At 42.4% G+C, this 18,056-nt stretch overlaps 1 protein-coding gene across 1 annotated transcript in view; it reads left to right on the forward strand.

Moving 5' to 3' along the window:
- adam11 (ADAM metallopeptidase domain 11) overlaps positions 1-18,056 on the forward strand; it is a 242,953-nt gene that overhangs the window by 12,653 nt on the left and 212,244 nt on the right. The window contains exon 2 of the mRNA XM_072248984.1: positions 3,399-3,465. Within this exon, the coding sequence (XP_072105085.1) occupies positions 3,399-3,465 (67 nt within the window). The remainder of the gene's footprint in view (positions 1-3,398; positions 3,466-18,056) is intronic.

Genomic DNA, 18,056 nt, shown 5'->3' on the forward strand with positions numbered 1-18,056 from the left:
TTCCAGGTCATCTTTGACTGCATTCACAATCGTATAGGATTGACTTCAACAGCACAAAACTGCTGTGCCATGCCAATGGCATTTGGGATGGCTTGGTAAAGGATGTAATTGAAGTAAAACTAGAGGAAAAGAATTTTAGCAAAGCCGAAGGTCTCGCTCTAAGTAAGAACTGGAATTCGATAGTAAGCAAAGTGGGAGAGTAGAAACCTGATTGGGTGAGAACCAGCCAGTCAGGAGGGCTGGACTACGGGGGTGTAAATAACATCAGACTGGACATTCCCAGGTATCATCCCTGATGAAGATGACAGATTTTGTCATTGAAACTTTGGTTATAATCGATACATGTACCTGGCTGAAAGCCCAAGAAGAGTTTATCCGTCATATACGCCAGGAAAGCAATAGATCCTTTTTCAATATGTGAGGTTAAAATCTCCTACTATAACAACTTTATATTTCTTGCAACAGTCTGTGATCTCTCAACAAATTTGTTCCCCCAAATCCCTCGGATTATTGGGTGATGTAAATAGCCCCGTTAACATTGTCATAGCTTTCTTATTATTCAGTTCCACCCATAACGCCTCACTAGTCGAGTTTTCCGGTCTTTCCTGGCTGAGCAATGCCATAACATTTTTCTTGACTAGTAACACCACCCTTCCTCCTTTAATCCCTTCTGCTCTGTCATGTCTAAAACAACAGAACTGTGGAATATTGAGCTGCCAGTCCTGCCTCCTGCAACCAAGTCTCACTAATGGCTACAATGTCATAATTCCAGGTGTTGATCCAAACTCTAAGCTCTTTGGCCTTTTTTGATTGGCTGTTGGTGACTAGTGGTGTTCCACAGAGGTCTGTGTTGGGACCACTTCTTTTTACGTTATATGTCAATGATTTGGATGATGGAATTGATGGCTTTGTTGCAAAGTTTGCAGACAATATGAAGATAGGTGGAGATGCAGGTTAGAGAAGCTGCAGAAGGACTTAGACAGATTAAGAGAATGGGAAAAGAAGTGGGCTGTGGATTACAGTGTTAGGAAGTGTATGGTCATGCACTTTGGTAGAAGAAATGAAAGGGTTGACTATTTTCTAAATGGAGAGAAAATACAAAAACTGAGGTGCAAAGTGACTTGGGAGTCCTTGTGCAGGATTCCCTAAAGGTTAATTTGCAGGTTTGAGTCTGTGGTGAAAAAAGTAAATGCAGTGTTAGCATTCATTTCAAGGGGACTAGAATATGAAAGCAAGGATGTAATGTTGAGATTTTATCAAGCATTGGTGAGGCCTCACTTGGAGTATTGTGAGCAGGTTTGGGCCCCTTATCATAGAAATGATGTGCTGAAACTGGAGAGGGTTCAAAGGATGTTCATGAAAATGATTCCAGGATTGAATGGCTTGTCATATGAAGTGAGTTTGATGGCTCTGGGCCTGTATTCACTAGAATTCAGAAGAATGAGGGATGACCTCATTAAGACCAGGAAACACAGCCTCAGAATAGAGGGGTGTCCTTCAAGAACAGAGATGAGGAGGAATTTCTTTAGCCAAAGGGTGGTGAATCTGTGGAATTTGTTGCCACAGGCAGCTATGGATGCCAAGTATCTATGTATATTTAAGGCAGAGGTTGATAGATTCTTGATTGATCAAGACACGAAGGGATATGTGGAGAAAGCAGGCGATTGGGGGAAATTTGGATCAGCCATGACAAAATGGTAGAGCAGACTTGATGGGCCAAATGGCCTATATAAAGGCATCCGTTAGTCTTGCGAGACCATGGATCTGCACCTGGAAAGTCTTCACTCTCCAGGGCGCAGGCCTGGCCAAGGTTGTATGGAAGACCAGCAGTTGCCCATGCTGCAAGTCTCCCCTCTCCACGACACCAATGTTGTCCAAGGGAAGGGCATTAGGACCCATACAGTTTGGCACCAGTGTCGTCGCAGAGCAATGTGTGATTAAGTGCCTTGCTCAAGGACACAACACGTTCCCTCGGCTGGGCTCGAACTCACGGCCTTCAGTTAGCTAGTTCAATGCCTTACCACTTGGCTAGTTCTGCTCCTATATCTTATGGTCTTATAAGGAGTGAATATCTTGTCATATGAAGTGGGTTTGATGGCTCTGGGCCTGTATTCACTAGAATTCAGAAGAATGAGGGATGACCTCATTAAAACCTATCAAATGGTTAAAGGACTTGGTAAACTGGATGTGGAGAGGATGTTTCCTATGGTGGGTGAGCCTATGACCAGAGAACACAGCCTCAGAATAGAGAGACATCCTTTTAGAACAGAAATGAGGTGGAATTTCTTGAGCCAGAGAATGGTGAATCTGTGGAATTCATTGCCAGAGGCAGCTGTGAAGGCCAAGTCTTTAAGTATATTTAAAGCAGAGATTGATAGATTCTTGATTGGTCAGGGCATGAAGGGATATGGGGAGAAGGCAGGAGGTTGGGGCTGAGAGGAGAATTGGATCAGCCATGATGAAATGGTGGAGCAGACTCAATGGGCCAAATGGCCTAATTCTGCTCCTATATCTAAAGGTCTTATGGGCTTATTAGAAAATTAGAAAGGAGATGAAGGGCAACTTTACTGAAATACATAAGCAGGAAATATAAATACAATGGCCTTTGCGGTGTTTTTGGTTGAATTTTGACAGCAGAACTAAGGAGCATGGTTTTAGAACAGTGACAAAAAAGTTCAGGTCAAAGCCAAGGAACATTTTTTAAATGCAGTGTTGATTCCAGAGATGAGGGGGTTAGACTATGAGGAGAGATTGAGTCGCCTGGGACTGTACTTGCTGGAATTCAGAAGAATGAGAGGAGATCTTATAGAAACATATACAATTATGAAAGGGATAGAGGCAGGAAAGTTGTTTCCACTGGTAGGTGAGACTAGAACTAGAGGACATAGCTTGAAGATTTGGAAGAATAGATTTAGGATGGAGATGAGGAGGAACTACTTTTCCTAGAGGGTGGTGAATCTGTGAAATTCTCTGTCCAATGAAGCAGTGGAGGCTACCTCAGATCGATCTTTGCATAGTAAGGGAATTAAGGGTTATGGAGAAAAGGCAGGTAGGTGGAGATGAGTCCATGGCCAGATCAGCCATGATCTTATTGAATGATGGAGCAGGCTCAATGGGCCAGATGGCATACTCTTGTTCCTATTTCTTATGTTATTATTAATAAATAAAATTGACTTTGGGCAAGTTAATGGAGCATTGCAAATGTTAAAAGTTAATTAGGGGACAAAATGGCAAAAAATATAGTTTTCCACAGTTAAATGTCTCTTGTAACTAACTATTCATGTGATGACTTAGAACTTTGTGTCCTGTCATATGCTCACTGTTGAACTGAGATCTGACACACCAGGCTAAGTCCTTCTAACTGCTCAATTCCATTTTTGTTCTGTTTTTATTATCAGTGATTTGCTGTCGGCACATTATGTTGAAAAACATTTCAATGAGGATGGAAATACCACACAGATATCGGTAAGATACTTTAGTAAATGTTGTTTTATGACAGAAGCATTAAAGTGATGTGACATTCAATATGTCCAGAATAATGTGTGTTATAATTTGGAATAGAAAGAAGCACTGTGTGCTTATTCTCTGGCTCAACTACACAAAATACTCAACTAAACAAGATTTAAGTGCAATTCCAGAAATACTTTCTGCAATAATATCTCAGAAGATTTTAATTGGTTTTGTTCAATGGTGACTGGAGACACTTTTGACACAATTTATATCATCATAGAGTTAAACAGAACAGAAGCATACTTCTCAGGCACTGTGTCCATGCCAACCAATCAGTACCTATCTATGCTAATCCCATTTAGCAGCATTTGGTCCATGGCCTTCCATTCATTGGCAACTCAAGTACTCACCAAATGCTGCAAGGATACTTTCCTCCACTACCTCAACAGGTAGTGATGGGTTCCAACTAAACTCTGGATGATAGTGTTCTTCCTTGGATCAGCTCTGAACTGCTTACCCCGATCAAAGCCCATGCTTACTATGCCAAGAGAAAAAAGATTGTAACTATTTGCAATTTATCCTATCTGTAATCCTCCTAGTTTTGTATACCTCCATCTTCTCCCCTCTCAGCCTCCTCTAGTCCAAGAAAAACAAACTCAATCTACCCAGTCTCCCCTCACTTAATATCACCGGCACGTCAGTAGTACCTGATAACATATTGATAAATAGGCAAACCAATTGCAGTGAATGTATGTATATATGTATATTAAATAGTTAAATTAAAAATAGTGCAAAAACAGAAATAATAGAAAAAGTGAGGTGATGTTCACAGGTTCAATGTCTGTTTAGGAATTGGATGGCAGAGGGGAAGAAGCTGTTCCTGAATCGCTGAGTGTGTGCCTTCAGGCTTCTGTATCTCCTACCTGATGGTAACAGTGAGAAAAGGGCATGCCTGAGTGCTGGAGGTCTTTAATAATGGATGTCACCTTTCTGAGACACCGCTCCTTGAAGATCTCTTGGATACAATGGAGGCTAGTACCCAAGATGGAGCTGACCAATTTTACAACTTTCTGCAGCTTCTTTCGATCCTGTGCAGTAGCCCCCCCCCCCCACCCCATTCCAGACAGTGATGTGATGCAGCCAGTCAGAATGTTCTCCACGGTACGTCTGTAGAATTTTACAAGTGTTTTAGGTGACATACCAAGTTTCCTCAAACTCCAAATGAAATATAACCACTGTCCTGCCTCCTTTATAGCTGTAACAATATGTTGGCACCAGGTTAGATCCTCAGAGATCTTGACACCCAATAATTTGAAATTGCTCACTCTCTCCACTTCTGATCCCTCTATGAGGATTGTTTCATGTTCCTTTGTCCTACCCTTTCTGAAATCCACAATTAGCTCTTTGGTCTTTGTGATGTTGAGTGGAAGACTGTTATTACAATACCACTCAACTAGCTGGTATATGTCTGCCCTCTCATCTCCGTCTGAAATTCTACCAACAATGGTTGCATCATCAGCATATTTATAGAGGGTATTTGAACTATGCCTAGTCAAACAGTCATAGAGAGTAGAGCAGCAGGCTATGCACACACCCCTGAGGTGCACTAGTGTTGATCGTTAGCGAGGAGGAGATGTTATTACCAATCCAAACAGATTGTGGTCTTCCGGTTAGGATGTCGAGGATCCAATTGCAGAGGCCCAGGTTCTGTAGCTTATTGATCAGGACTGTAGGAATGACAGTGTTTAACACTGAACTATAGTCAACAAACAGCATCCTGACATAGGTGTTTGCCTTGTCCAGGCGATCTAAGGTGTGTGATATTTCACGCCATCTTCTTAAATGATGTTAGGAAGTGAGTTAATTAATTTTATACCAGCTGTTTATAATCAACACATATTAAACAAGTGGGTGCCAGCTGTCATATTTTTTTTTGGGCCATTTCAATGTTATATCACTGAAGAGCAATGAAGACTGTTAATTCAAGTGAAGCACTGAGCAGCTTTTCATTTTAATTGACAGTGAGGTGGAGCTGTTCTGCGACCACTCCACTGTATAATTTTCAGATGTAAATGAAGACAATTTTTACGAAAAAATGGATATGGCCGTTTGAGAGCTAAAGCGAGTTAGGCATCCACATTATCTAGTCCTTTCAACCTTTGGTAGGTTTCAAACGAGACCCCCACACATTCTCCTAAATTCCAGTGAGTACAGGCCCAAAGCTGCCAAATGCTCCTCATATGTTAACCCCTTCATTCTGGAAATCATCCTTGTGAACCTCCTCTAGACTCTCTCCAATGCCAACATACCCTTTCTGAGACAAGGGGCCCAAAACAGTTGACAGTACTTCGTGTGGCCTGACTAGTGTCTTATAAAGCTTCAGCATTATCTCCTTGTTTTTATATTCTATTCCCCTTGAAATAAATGCCAATATTGCATTTGCCTTCTTTACCACAGACTCAACCTCTAAGTTACCTTCTGGGAGTCTTGCATGAGGACTCCTAAGTCCATCCGCACCTCTGATGTTTGAATTTTATCACAATTTATATAATTCCATTATCGTTCCTTTTACCAAAATGCATTATTGTACATTTCCTTACACTGTATTCCATCTGTCACCTTTTTGCCCATTTTTCCAATTTGTCTTAAGTCCTGCTGCAATCGCATTGCTGCCTTAGCACTACCTACCCCTCCACCTATCTTCTTATCATCTGCAAACTTTACCACAAAGACATCAACTCCATTATCTAAATCCTTGACAAACAATGTGAAAAGCAGCGGTCCCAATACTGACCCCTGAGGAACACCATTAGTCACTGGCAGCCAACCAGAAAAGGCCCCCTTTGCCTGTCAGCCATTCCGCTATGCAAACCAGTATCTTTCCTGTAACACCATAGGATTTTATCTTGTTAAGCAGCCTCATGTGTGTCACCTTATCAAATCCCTTCTGAAAATCTAAATAAATGGCATCCACTGCCTCTCCTGTATCCATCCTAATTGTTACTTCCTGGAAGAACTCTAATAGATTTGTCAGGCAAGATTTCCCTTTTCAAAAATGATGCTGACTTTGACTTATTTTATCATTAGTCTCCATGTACCCCGAAACCTCATCCTGTATAATGGACTCCAACACTTCCCAACCACTGAAGTTAGGCTACATCTTTGCGATGGTAGGGATGACTTACAGCGAACAGAAAAGCTTGAGCATGTAGATATTAAGGAAGAGGATGTGCTGGAGCTTTTGGAAAGCATCAAGTTGGATAAGTCAAACAACAGGAATTCTGCAGATCCTGGAAATTCAAGCAACACACATCAAAGTTGCTGGTGAACGCAGCAGGCCAGGCAGCATCTCTAGGAAGAGGTACAGTCGAAGTTTCAGGCTGAGATCTCGGCCTGAAACTTCGACTGTACCTCTTCCTAGAGATGCTGCCTGGCCTGCTGCGTTCACCAGCAACTTTGATGTGAAGTTGGATAAGTCACTGGGACCAGGCTACTGTGGGAAGCGAGGGAGGAGATTACTGAGCCTCTGGCGATGATCTTTGCATCATCAGTGGGGATGGGAGAGGTTCCGGAGGATTGGAGGGTTGCGGATGTTGTTCCTTTATTCAAGAAAGGGAGTAGGGATAGCCCAGGAAATTATAGACCAGTGAGTCTTACTTCAGTGGTTGGTAAGCTGATGGAGAAGATCCTGAGAGGCAGGACTTAGGAACATTTGGAGAGCCATAATATGATTAGGAATAGTCAGCATGGCTTTGTCAAAGGCAGGTTATGCCTTACGAGCCTGATTGAATTTTTTGAGGATGTGACTCAACACATTGATGAAGGTAGAGCAGTAGATGTAGTGTATGTGGATTTCAGCAAGGCATTTGATAGGGTACCACATCCAAGGCTTATTGAGAAAGTAAGGAGGCATGGGATCCAAGGGGACATTGCTTTGTGGATCCAGAACTGGCTTATCCACAGAAGGCAAAGATTTTAGATGGGTCATATTCTGCATGGAGGTCGGTGACCAGTGGTGTGCATCAGGGATCTGTTCTGGGACCCTTACGCTTCGTGATTTTTATAATGACCTGGATGAGTAAGTGGAGGTTTGGGTTATTAAATTTGTTGATGACACAAAGGTTGGGGGTGTTGTGGATAGTGTGGAGGGCTGTCAGAGGTTACAGCGGGACATTGATAGTATGCAAAACTGGGCTGAGAAGTGGGCAGATGGAGTTCAACCCAGATAAGTGTGAGGTGGTTCATTTTGGTAGGTCAAATATGATGGCAGAACATAGTATTAATGGTAAGACTCTTGGCAGTGTGGAGGATCAAAAGGATCTTGGGGTTCAAGTCCATAGGACACTCAAAGCTGCTGCACAGGTTGACTGTGTGGTTACGAAGGCATACGGTGCATTGGCCTTCATCAATTGTGGGATTGAATTTAGGAGCCGAGAGGTAATGTTCCCGCTATATAGGACCCTGGTCAGACCCCACTTGGAGTACTGTGCTCAATTCTGGTCACCTCACTATAAGGAGGATGTGGAAACCATAGAAAGGGTGCAGAGGGGATTTACAAGGATGTTGCCTGGATTGGGGAGCATGCCTTATGAGAACAGGTTGAATGAACTTGGCCTTCTTTCCTTGGAGTGACGGAGGATGAGGGGTGACCTGATAGAGGTGTATAAGATGATGAGAGACATTGATCATGTGGATAGTCAGAGGCATTTTCCCAGGGCTGAAATGGCTAGCATGAGAGGGCACAGTTTTAAGGTGCTTGAAGTAGGTACAGAGGAGATGTCAGGGGTAAGTTTTTTTTATGCAGAGAGTGGTGAGTGTGTGTAATGGGCTGCTGGTGATGGTGATGGAGGCAGATACGATAGGGTCTTTTAAGAGACTCCTGGATAGATATATGGAGCTTAGAAAAATAGAGGGCTATGGGTAACCTTAGGTAATTTCTAAGGTAAGGACATGTTCGGCACAGCTTTGTACGCCAAAGGGCCTGCATTGTGCTGGAGGTTTTCTATGTTTCTAAATGGCGTATAATTTCCTTTCTTTCACCTTCATCCTTTCTTAAAGAGTGGAGTGTCATTTGCAATTTCTCAGTCCTCTGGAACGATGCCAGAATCAAGTGATTCTTGAAAGATCATGACCAATGCATCTGCTATCTCTTCAGCATCCTCTCTTAGACCTCTGGGATGTAGTCCATCTGGTCCATGTGACTTATCCACTTTAAGAGCTTTCTGTCAAACATCTGGCATACAGCTTATGTCTTCCACAGTGAAGAAAGATGCAAAGTTCCTATTAAGTACATCTGCCATTTCTTTGTCCCCAATTACTACCTCACCAGCATCATTTTCCAGTGGTCCAATATCAACTCTCACTTCACCTTTATTGTTTATATAACTGAAAAATTCTTTTAGCATCCTGCTTTATATTATTGGCTAGTTTGCCCTCGTATTTCAGCTTTTCCCTTCTTCTAACTTTTTTAGTTGCTTTTTGTTGGATTTTAGAAGTTTCCCAATCATCCAATTTCCCACACACTTTGCTACACTATATACTCTTTCCTTGGGTTTTATGCAGTCTTTAGCTTCCTTTGTCAGCTATGGTTGCCTACCCCTGTCATTCCCCGAGTAGACTGAAGCACAAGCTGCTCTAAAAAGCCATCTCGTAGGCATTTTAACAAATTCCCTCTCTTGTGATCCAACACCAATCTGAATTTCCCTATCCCTTTGCATGTTGAAGTCCCCCATTAAAATTGTGTCATTGCCCTTGTCATGTGACCAGCAACAATGAATATAGAATTGAGTCAGGTTTTACAAACAAATAACCATTTATTAAACTGTGCTCAAAATTATTAAAAAGATAAACAAACGAAAACCTTAACCAGAAGTAAACTGCTATGCGGCGGTTTAATAAACCGCCCAACTCAGTACTAGTTCTTAAAGCGGTAAATGCGAACACAGTATTAAAATGGTAAATTGGAACACAGTTCTTAGAATGGTAAATTTGAAAGTCCAAGAGATTTATACAGTCAATCAGGAGAGACTTCCCTGAAGTAAAGAATTCCTCAGAGACACGATGTTACTGTCGATCCCAGCCGGAACCTGCCTTGTCCGCTGGATTCACGACGACGGAAATAAAATGGTTTAAAGGCACTGACCTTTTCCTCTGGAAACTAGATACTGCACAACCTTTTCTGCTCTTAGCAGAGGCTATCTCATGCAGATCACTGTTTCCTGAATTCAATAATGGTCGATCCTCTCCAAAACCGCCGAACAACTCCTTCAGGTTCCTGTCTTCACTCTCCAATACTACTGGAAAGATACAGCAACAAACCTGGCAGCGATTGGTAAAACTACCGGCCCAACACTTCTGTACCTTACAATAGAATGTAAAACTCCGTTTTAAAACTATTCTGCGTCATGAGAATACGCAGCGTAGCGAAGTATCTGCCTGACGATCTAACTGAAAACTAACTCTGTCACCAGAGGTCTACCCTTATATATCCGGTGAGAACATGTCATCACATGACCTCACATTGGTGGGGAAATTACATCATTCTCATAAGACAGTCACAAGATATCCATGAATTATGTAACACCCTTGTTACATGCCTTTTCCAGCGCCCTTTGCAAACTCATCCCCACATCTTGGCTGCTAGTTGGAGGCCTATCTATGATTCCCATAACGGATTTTTTAACCTTACAATTTCTTAACTCCACCCACAAAGATTCAACATTCTCTGACCCTATGTGACCTCTTTCTAAAGATGTAATTCTGTTGCCAACAGAACCACACCACCACCACCTGTGCCTTCCTGCCTGTCCTTTCGATACAAAATATATCCTTTGATTTTAAGCTCCCAACTCTGACCTTCTTTCATCCACGGTTCAGTGATGCCCACAATGTCATACCGATCAATCTCTAATTACGCCACGAGTTCATCCACCTTATTCCAAGTGTTATGCACATTTAGATACAGCACCTACAGTCCTGCATTCTTCGCCTTTTTGAATTTTGCTTCTATGGTACAATTTAACTCTTTGCTCTGTCTGCACTTGTACCCAATCACTAGCTTGTCCTTCCTTACATTCATGTTACACCCGTCATCTGCTTGTAAACCTGCTGGTTCACCTTCAGCTCTATCAGACTGGTTCCATTCCCCCTGACATATTAGTTTAAACCACTTCCGACAGCTCTAGTAAATCTGCTTGTAAGAATATTGGTCCTGCTTGGGTTCAAATTTAATCTGCCCCTTTTGTACAGGAAGAGGTCCCAATTATCCAGAAATCTGAATCCCTGCGCCCTGCTCCAATTCTTCAGCCAGACATTTATCTTCCACCTCATTCTATTCCTATACTCATTGTCGCATGGCACAGGCAGCAATCCCAAGATTACGACCCTTGAGGTCCTGCTTCTCATTTCCTTCCAAACTCTCTTTATTCTTTTTTTCAGGACCTCCTCCCTTTTTTCTACCTGTTTCATTGATACCAATATGTACCATGACCTCTGGCCGCTCACCCTCCCTTTTCAGGATATTCTGGATGTGCCCAGAAACATCAAGGACCCTGGCACTGGGAGGCAAACTACCATCTGTGTTTCCTTCTGTCACAGTGGCGGGGACATTGGGAGCAAGGGTGGACCCAAATGCAAGACACATCTTGTGAGGTTAATTAAATTTAGTTTATTGTTCGAAATCAGGAGAGCAAGGCAGGAGCAGGAATAGTGAACTGGACAAGGACTGAGGACTACAACTAGGCTGGGACAAGGGTCTGGGCTAGGACTCGGAATCGGCTCCCATAACTAGTGGAGACATGGAGAGGCTAGGGTATGGACTCTGAGCCAGAGACTTCGCAAGGACCCAGTACCTGGGTCTTGCCTCGGGCTCGGACCCCAGACCCAGGCATGGACATGACATGGGCTAGGGAGAGGAGGAACATGGGAACACAGAGCCTCGGTCTAGGGAGAGCAGGTACATGAAACCATGGACACATACACAGAACGGACACATACACAGAACACAGAGTCGGGACCCCTCCTTGGGTACAGGACATAGGGCCGGGACTCATGACCCCCCCGCGGGGCAACGGCAAGACGGCCTGACTTACCCCACGGAGGCGAGGACAAGACAAGACAAGACTCCCCGTGGGGCAACGGCAAGACGGCCTGACTTACCCCATGGAGGCGAGGACAAGACAAGACAGAACATGACCCCCTGTGGGGCAACGGCAAGACGGCCTGACTTACCCCATGGAAGCAAGGACAAGACAAGACAAGACAAGACATGACTCCCCGCGGGGCAACGGCAAGACGGCCTGAATTACCCCACGGAGGTGAGGACAAGACAAGACAAGACCAACACGATGAACACCAGACAGTACCTATCTAGCTCCGGTGATGGAACTAGACCGAAGTGCAGGCGGGGGCTGCAGACGATGGCTAGAGGCGAGAGGGGCAGAGAAGGGATTCAGACAAGCGGGTAGGACAGGAATCACAGACCGCCAGGACCAGGACTTGACTTTGTGCTTGGATGCCCCCGGAGCCAGGACTTGACTTGGAGCCTCTGGGTAGTGCCGAGCTCTCGACTTGGCCCGGGAACAGTGGACAGCGGTTCTTGATTCCCTCCGGCGGGTTAACTGACGGACCCACCTTGATGAGGAAACTTTGCAGGCTCGCTTCGGCGAGGTAAGTGGACTGGGTTGCTCCGGTGAGGAGAGGCAAATTACCGGCACTCGCTTCGGCAGAGACTAGGCTTACTCTGGCCAGATGACATTGGCACACCGTGACTTTGCAGACGCTCCCGCGCTGAACGGCTGAAAGCCGGAGACTATAAACTACCGGTTCAGCCGAGCGTTAATTGCCTCTGATCACCAAAGTCGAGGGACACGGGAAAACAGGGAATCAACGGTCCAGATCGTAACATGAACAAGGTAAATTTAAAGGGACCCCGATCCGGACCATGACACCTTCTCGTGTCCACAGAACCACCTATCTGTCCCCTATTACTGAGGCCAGCACCTTCAGTTCCCTACCCTTCTGAGCTGCAGGGTCAGAGGCACGGCCATTGTTGCTTTCCCCAGCTAGGTCATCTCCTCCAACAGTACTCAAGGTGGAGTCCTTATTGTTGAGGGGTATGGTCACAGGGGTACTCTCCACTATCTGATGTTTTCCCTTCCCTCTCCTGACAGTCACCCATTAATCTGTCTCCTGTAGCATTGGGGTGACTACCTCCCTGTAGCTCCTGTACTTTACTTTCCCTAACAAGCTGAAGGTCATCGAGCTGCAGCTCCAGGTTCCTAACATGGTCTCCAAGGAGCTGCTTCTTGATGCACTTGGTGCAGATGTGGCCATCGGGGAGGCTGGAAGTCTCCTGGAAATCCTACATCTGACACCCAGAACAGAACCCTGGCCCTACAGACATACCCCCTATTCCCACTAGAGTTAAATAAGAAAAATAAATAAGAAATAAACTTACCTACTTACCTTGCCTCCGCCTGTTTTCGCCAAAGATTCGTGAGCCGAAGCCCTACCACTCTGACTCAGACCACTAGACAGTACCTCTCTTTTTATGGAGACTAGTTTTCTCAAGCTCTGCTCTGGACCTGCGTGGGAACACTTCTACTGTGTCTACGCTGCTGTGCAATCAAAAACATAATTTTTAAAAATCCTCTGGTTTCTGTTCTAATATTTTGGTGTTCATGTTGATGAGTAAACAGCAATGAGATTATCATTTTTTAACTTCCTCATGCTCCCCCATTGCCCCTGCTTCAGCACTGGAATTCCATCCTCAAGCCTTCACACCTCTGCTTCTCTTAAGACATTCTTTAAAACCAGTTTGATCAAGTCTTAGGTCACTTTGGCTAACATTTCCTAATTGATCTTTGTTAAATTTTGTTGAACAAGTTAGAATGCTGAAAATGTTTTATGAATAAGTGTTTCTTTGGTCTTGTCATCATTTATTCCAGTTACCTTAAGTGTTATTAGCATCAGGCTCTTGCAATGTTATTATTTTGGAAGATTACAGAAGAATGTCAGCATGCTAATCATAACTGAGATGATAGAAACACACAGGGAGGCACTGCAATGAAAATTTAATGAAATGTAGGGGTAATATGGAGCTTTCAGGGCAATGGAGGTGAGACATCTATTGACCTCACCCAGAGAACCAGGTATTCAAAGGTACTAAATTGCAAAAGTACGAAATGCTGGAAATACTCAGATCAGCTGGCATCTGTGGAGAGAGAAACAGTATTTTTCAGGCTGAGACAGTTAACATTTCCGATTTCCAGCATTTTCTGTAGACCTCTTACTTTTGACTGTCATAAAATTTACATTATGGATTGAGTAATGCCAGCTCCTACTACCTCTGCATCAGTCAGCAGACTGCAGTCTTTGTTTGAAGCTTGTGGATCTCTAGGATCTGTATTTAATGATAGTGATTGCACCACCAGAACGAATGTGGCTAGCATCTATTCTTGCTCCAAGTGTGACTCTTAACTGTGTTGGGATTTTTCCATGTAGATGACGAAGATTTAAAAAAATGTGTTGGAAGGTAATTATCAAAGGAAATCAAGCTTTGTATTTTAGAACATAGGTAATTAAGGCAATCTCACTAGGGTACAGTATTTAAGATCTTATATCAGTACATGTTGTATTCCAGTTGTATTATGACATTGGGAAAACAAGATCAAAGAAAATGATTTAAGTCAGTGAAAATGTAATTTTAAACAGGTATGAAGAAAAATTTTTTCAAATGAAGAGTGTGCCTGGTTAATTTCAGTAATTAAGAGTTTGGTGAAATGAAAATGACTAATAGTGTGTTGCTTTAAATAGACTTGGGTTAGGAAAGTTGGCTTAGAAAAAGGAAGATTTTGTAGAAAAGTTATTACAGGACACGCTGGAGATTCCCTCGACTATGGAACTTGACATTGAGAGAGCACACCACGCGCTCGTCCCAAGGTCTTCTGGAGACAGGGAAGATAAGCCATGGTCAATGGTAATTAGATTCCTTCGGTACAAAACCAAAGCAGAGATTCTGCGCAAGGCCTGGGGAAAGAAGGTATTTTTGAATGGGAAATTAATATATTTTGATCAAGATTACCCCCCCCAGCAGTCCTGCAGAAATGTAAGGAATAGTCTGAAGCGAAGCAAATGTTAAAGCAAAGAAAGATTAGCTTCCAGCCTCTGTACCCTGCTAAACTGCGAGTGTGTTATGAAGACGGGATGCAGCTGTATCAGACAGTGGAAGAGGCGACTGCAGACAGGAAGGACAGAGGGTTGCCCGTCAGCATGATCAAACCGAGGAAAAGCCTGGCTGAGCAGCTATCTCGCTCCACCTGGGAAATAGTGAGAGAATTGAGAAAGCAGGGGACGGGAGGAGGGCGAGAGAAGAATATCAGGAAGAGACTGAGTTTTCAGAAGACGGCCCTCACCCCCTCCAGAAGAGGCATAAGGTCTGACTAATTTCAAGTGTTGATAAGCTAAACAGAAGCAAAAATAGACAGTGCTGTACTTATCTCAAGAAATACATATTACAATGTGGATTTTATATTACTCAATTATTTTATTTTTTTATTCATTCATTCCTTTTTCCCCACCTAAATGAGAATATATACATGGGAGGAATACACAGGGAAATCATTTCTGTGTAATGGACAGTTAGGAGAGGCTATCCCCCATGGCTAGACATTTCCTCTAGCTCAACCCAAGGTCATCTACCAGAGACCTCAGCCTTGGAATGACACCTTTGTTACCTTTCGCATTTCTTGATTCTTATTTGTTCAGGGAGTCGATCGATTCAATGATATACTGATAGATGAAAACATATGGCTGAGGACAATGGGCTGTTAAATCCAATCAAACACAGTAAAATTCTATCCAAAATGAAAAAGAACAAGCCCATGTAGTATATTTACAGGAAACTCATTTAAGTGATAATGAGCATGGAAAATTAAAGAGAATGGGCTTCACTAATTGGTTTTTCTCCTCATAAATCAGGACATAGGAGAGGAGTTGTTATTCTCATCTCAAGTAAGCTAAGTTTTGAAAAGGTATTCGAAATGGGAGATAAGGAGGGCAGATATATTCTGGTAAGGGGGAATATAGATGGAAATCCAGTTACTTTATTGAATGTATACGCACCCCCAGGAAGTGATATTAGTTTCTTCCAGAAAATTACTAATATTATGGTAACGGAAACAGAAGGTCTCTTGATATGTGGGGGAGACTTAAATTTACAATTAAAACCAAAGTTAGACTCTTCCAATAGAAAAACCTATGAAACCATAAGAAAGTTAACACACTTTTTGAGAATGTTGGTCTAACTGATATATGCAGGGACCTTTGCCCCGACAGAAGGGATTACACTCATTATTCTGCCCCGCATTCCGTATATAGAAAAATAGACTATTTCATAACATGTGGAAAATGTAGACACAAAATAATCGCCTGTGGAATTGGGACAATAGACGTAAGTGACCATGCACCTATATATTTATCTGTTGATTTTGACCTACAACCAAAGAATACTATTTGGAAACTAAATTCAACTCTACTCAATGATCCCTATTTTAAGGAACAAATTAAAAAAGAAATTTGTCCTTACTTAGAATTCAATGATAATGGAGAGGTTTCACCTCCCATTCTATGGGATACTCTGAAGGCCGTCTTAAGAGGGAAAATTATAGCGATATCTTCATATAAGAAAAAAAAGGAAGAAAATATTAGAGGAATTACAAAATAAGCTGAAGGAACTAGAAAAAAAACACAAATTGAGTTTGGCACAGGATACATTGGAGGAAAGTTTTAAAAAATAGGAATGAAATTAATAGTTTGGCTACACAAGAAATCAGGAAAAATTTAATGTTTCTGAAACAGAGACACTATGAAAGTGGATCTAAATCTATGAAAATACTGGCATGGAAACTGAAAAAAAAAAGATAACAGAAAATACGATTCATAGAATTAGGGATCCAAGAACAAAAGTGATAAAAAAAATAAGCTAAATGAAATTCAAGAAGCTTTATCCAGGGTTACGGATCCCACTGCCTTGTGGGCATCTTGGGGAGAAGAGAAGGAGGAGGAGTAAACCCTACACAAATCCGGAGTGGAGCCCCTAAGGCGGTTGGATGACATATCACGTCACCTCCCGGCAGCTCCTGCAGCCAAGCTGATGCCAAATGTACTGCTTCGCATTCCTTTGGACCACATCCGCGAGGCCGAGAGGAGGATCTTGACGTCTGGGCAGCCCAGGATCTCCATATTCATCACCCAGGTCTGCGCCCCGGAAAACAGGGCGCATCCATTGTCTACTTAGACAGACGGAGCCATTAGATTACATATTCCAAAGTTCCAGGAGGAAGCATAACCCAAATTGACACCTTGCTGAATTCTTCAGAGTTACCCACTTTAAGCGAAGAACAAAATAGAACGATGACTGCTGACACAACTGAAGCTGAACTAAAAACTGCAATTAGTAGGCTTAAATTAAACAAGTCGCCAGGATCAGTTGGATATACGGCAGAGTGGTATAAAGAGTTTAGAAATGAGTTAATTCCTGTTTTACTCCCCACACTGAACTGGGCTATCAAAAAGGCGCAAATTCCACCCAGCTGGAAGGAGACGATAATCTCAGCTATACCAAAAGAAGGCAGGATAAAATGGAATGTAGGTCATTTAGACCAATATCTGTTCTTAATGTGGATTACAGATTATTTACCTCCAACATGGCCAAACGATTAGAAGAGTTTCTACCCACACCGATACTTAATGATCAGACAGGTTTTATACAACAACGCCAAACACAAGACAACACATGAAGGACACTTCACATTATGGATCATATAAAAAAAATGAAATTGAAGCAATAGTGATAAGCGTGGACGCTGAAAAGGCATTTGATTCCGTTAATTGGAATTTTCTTTACAGAGTTTTACATAGATTTGGTCTACATGACACAATTATTAAAACTATACAAGCACTATATGACAATCCTACTGCTAGGATTAATTCAATGGATATTTATCTAACAGTTTTACCCTAGAAAGGGGCACGAGACAGGGTTGTGCATGGTCACCGCTACTCTTCGCATTATATCTGGAACCATTAGCTCAATACATCAGACAAAATGAAGATATCAGGGGAATTACTATTAAAGGGACAGAGCATAAATTGGCCTGTTACACGGATGACATTTTGATCTATCTAGGACAACCAACATACTCTTTACCTAAATTGATGCAATCCTTTGAACAATATGGTCAATTATCAGGATACAAGATCAACATAGATAAAACCCAATTACTTTCATATAACTATAGCCCACCAAGAGAAATTGAAAGTAGATATCCTTCAGAGTAGATATCCTTCAGAGTCTTTCAAATATTTGGGCATCATTATGCCAAAAGATTTGGCAAAATTATCAGAATGCAATTATCCACCTATATATAAAAAATTAAGGAAGATGTAACAAGATGGAACCTAATTCCTTTTTTTAGTCTCATTTCAAGGATTGAATCTATTAAAAGTGAATATACTGCCCAGACTACTATATCTTTCAGACCCTACCAGTAGAGATGAACCAAAATCAATTCAATGAATGAAATAAAATGTTATCAAGATATATA

Source organism: Mobula birostris, chromosome X, assembly GCF_030028105.1.
Source record: "Mobula birostris isolate sMobBir1 chromosome X, sMobBir1.hap1, whole genome shotgun sequence".
Classification (NCBI taxonomy): Eukaryota; Metazoa; Chordata; class Chondrichthyes; order Myliobatiformes; family Myliobatidae; genus Mobula; species Mobula birostris.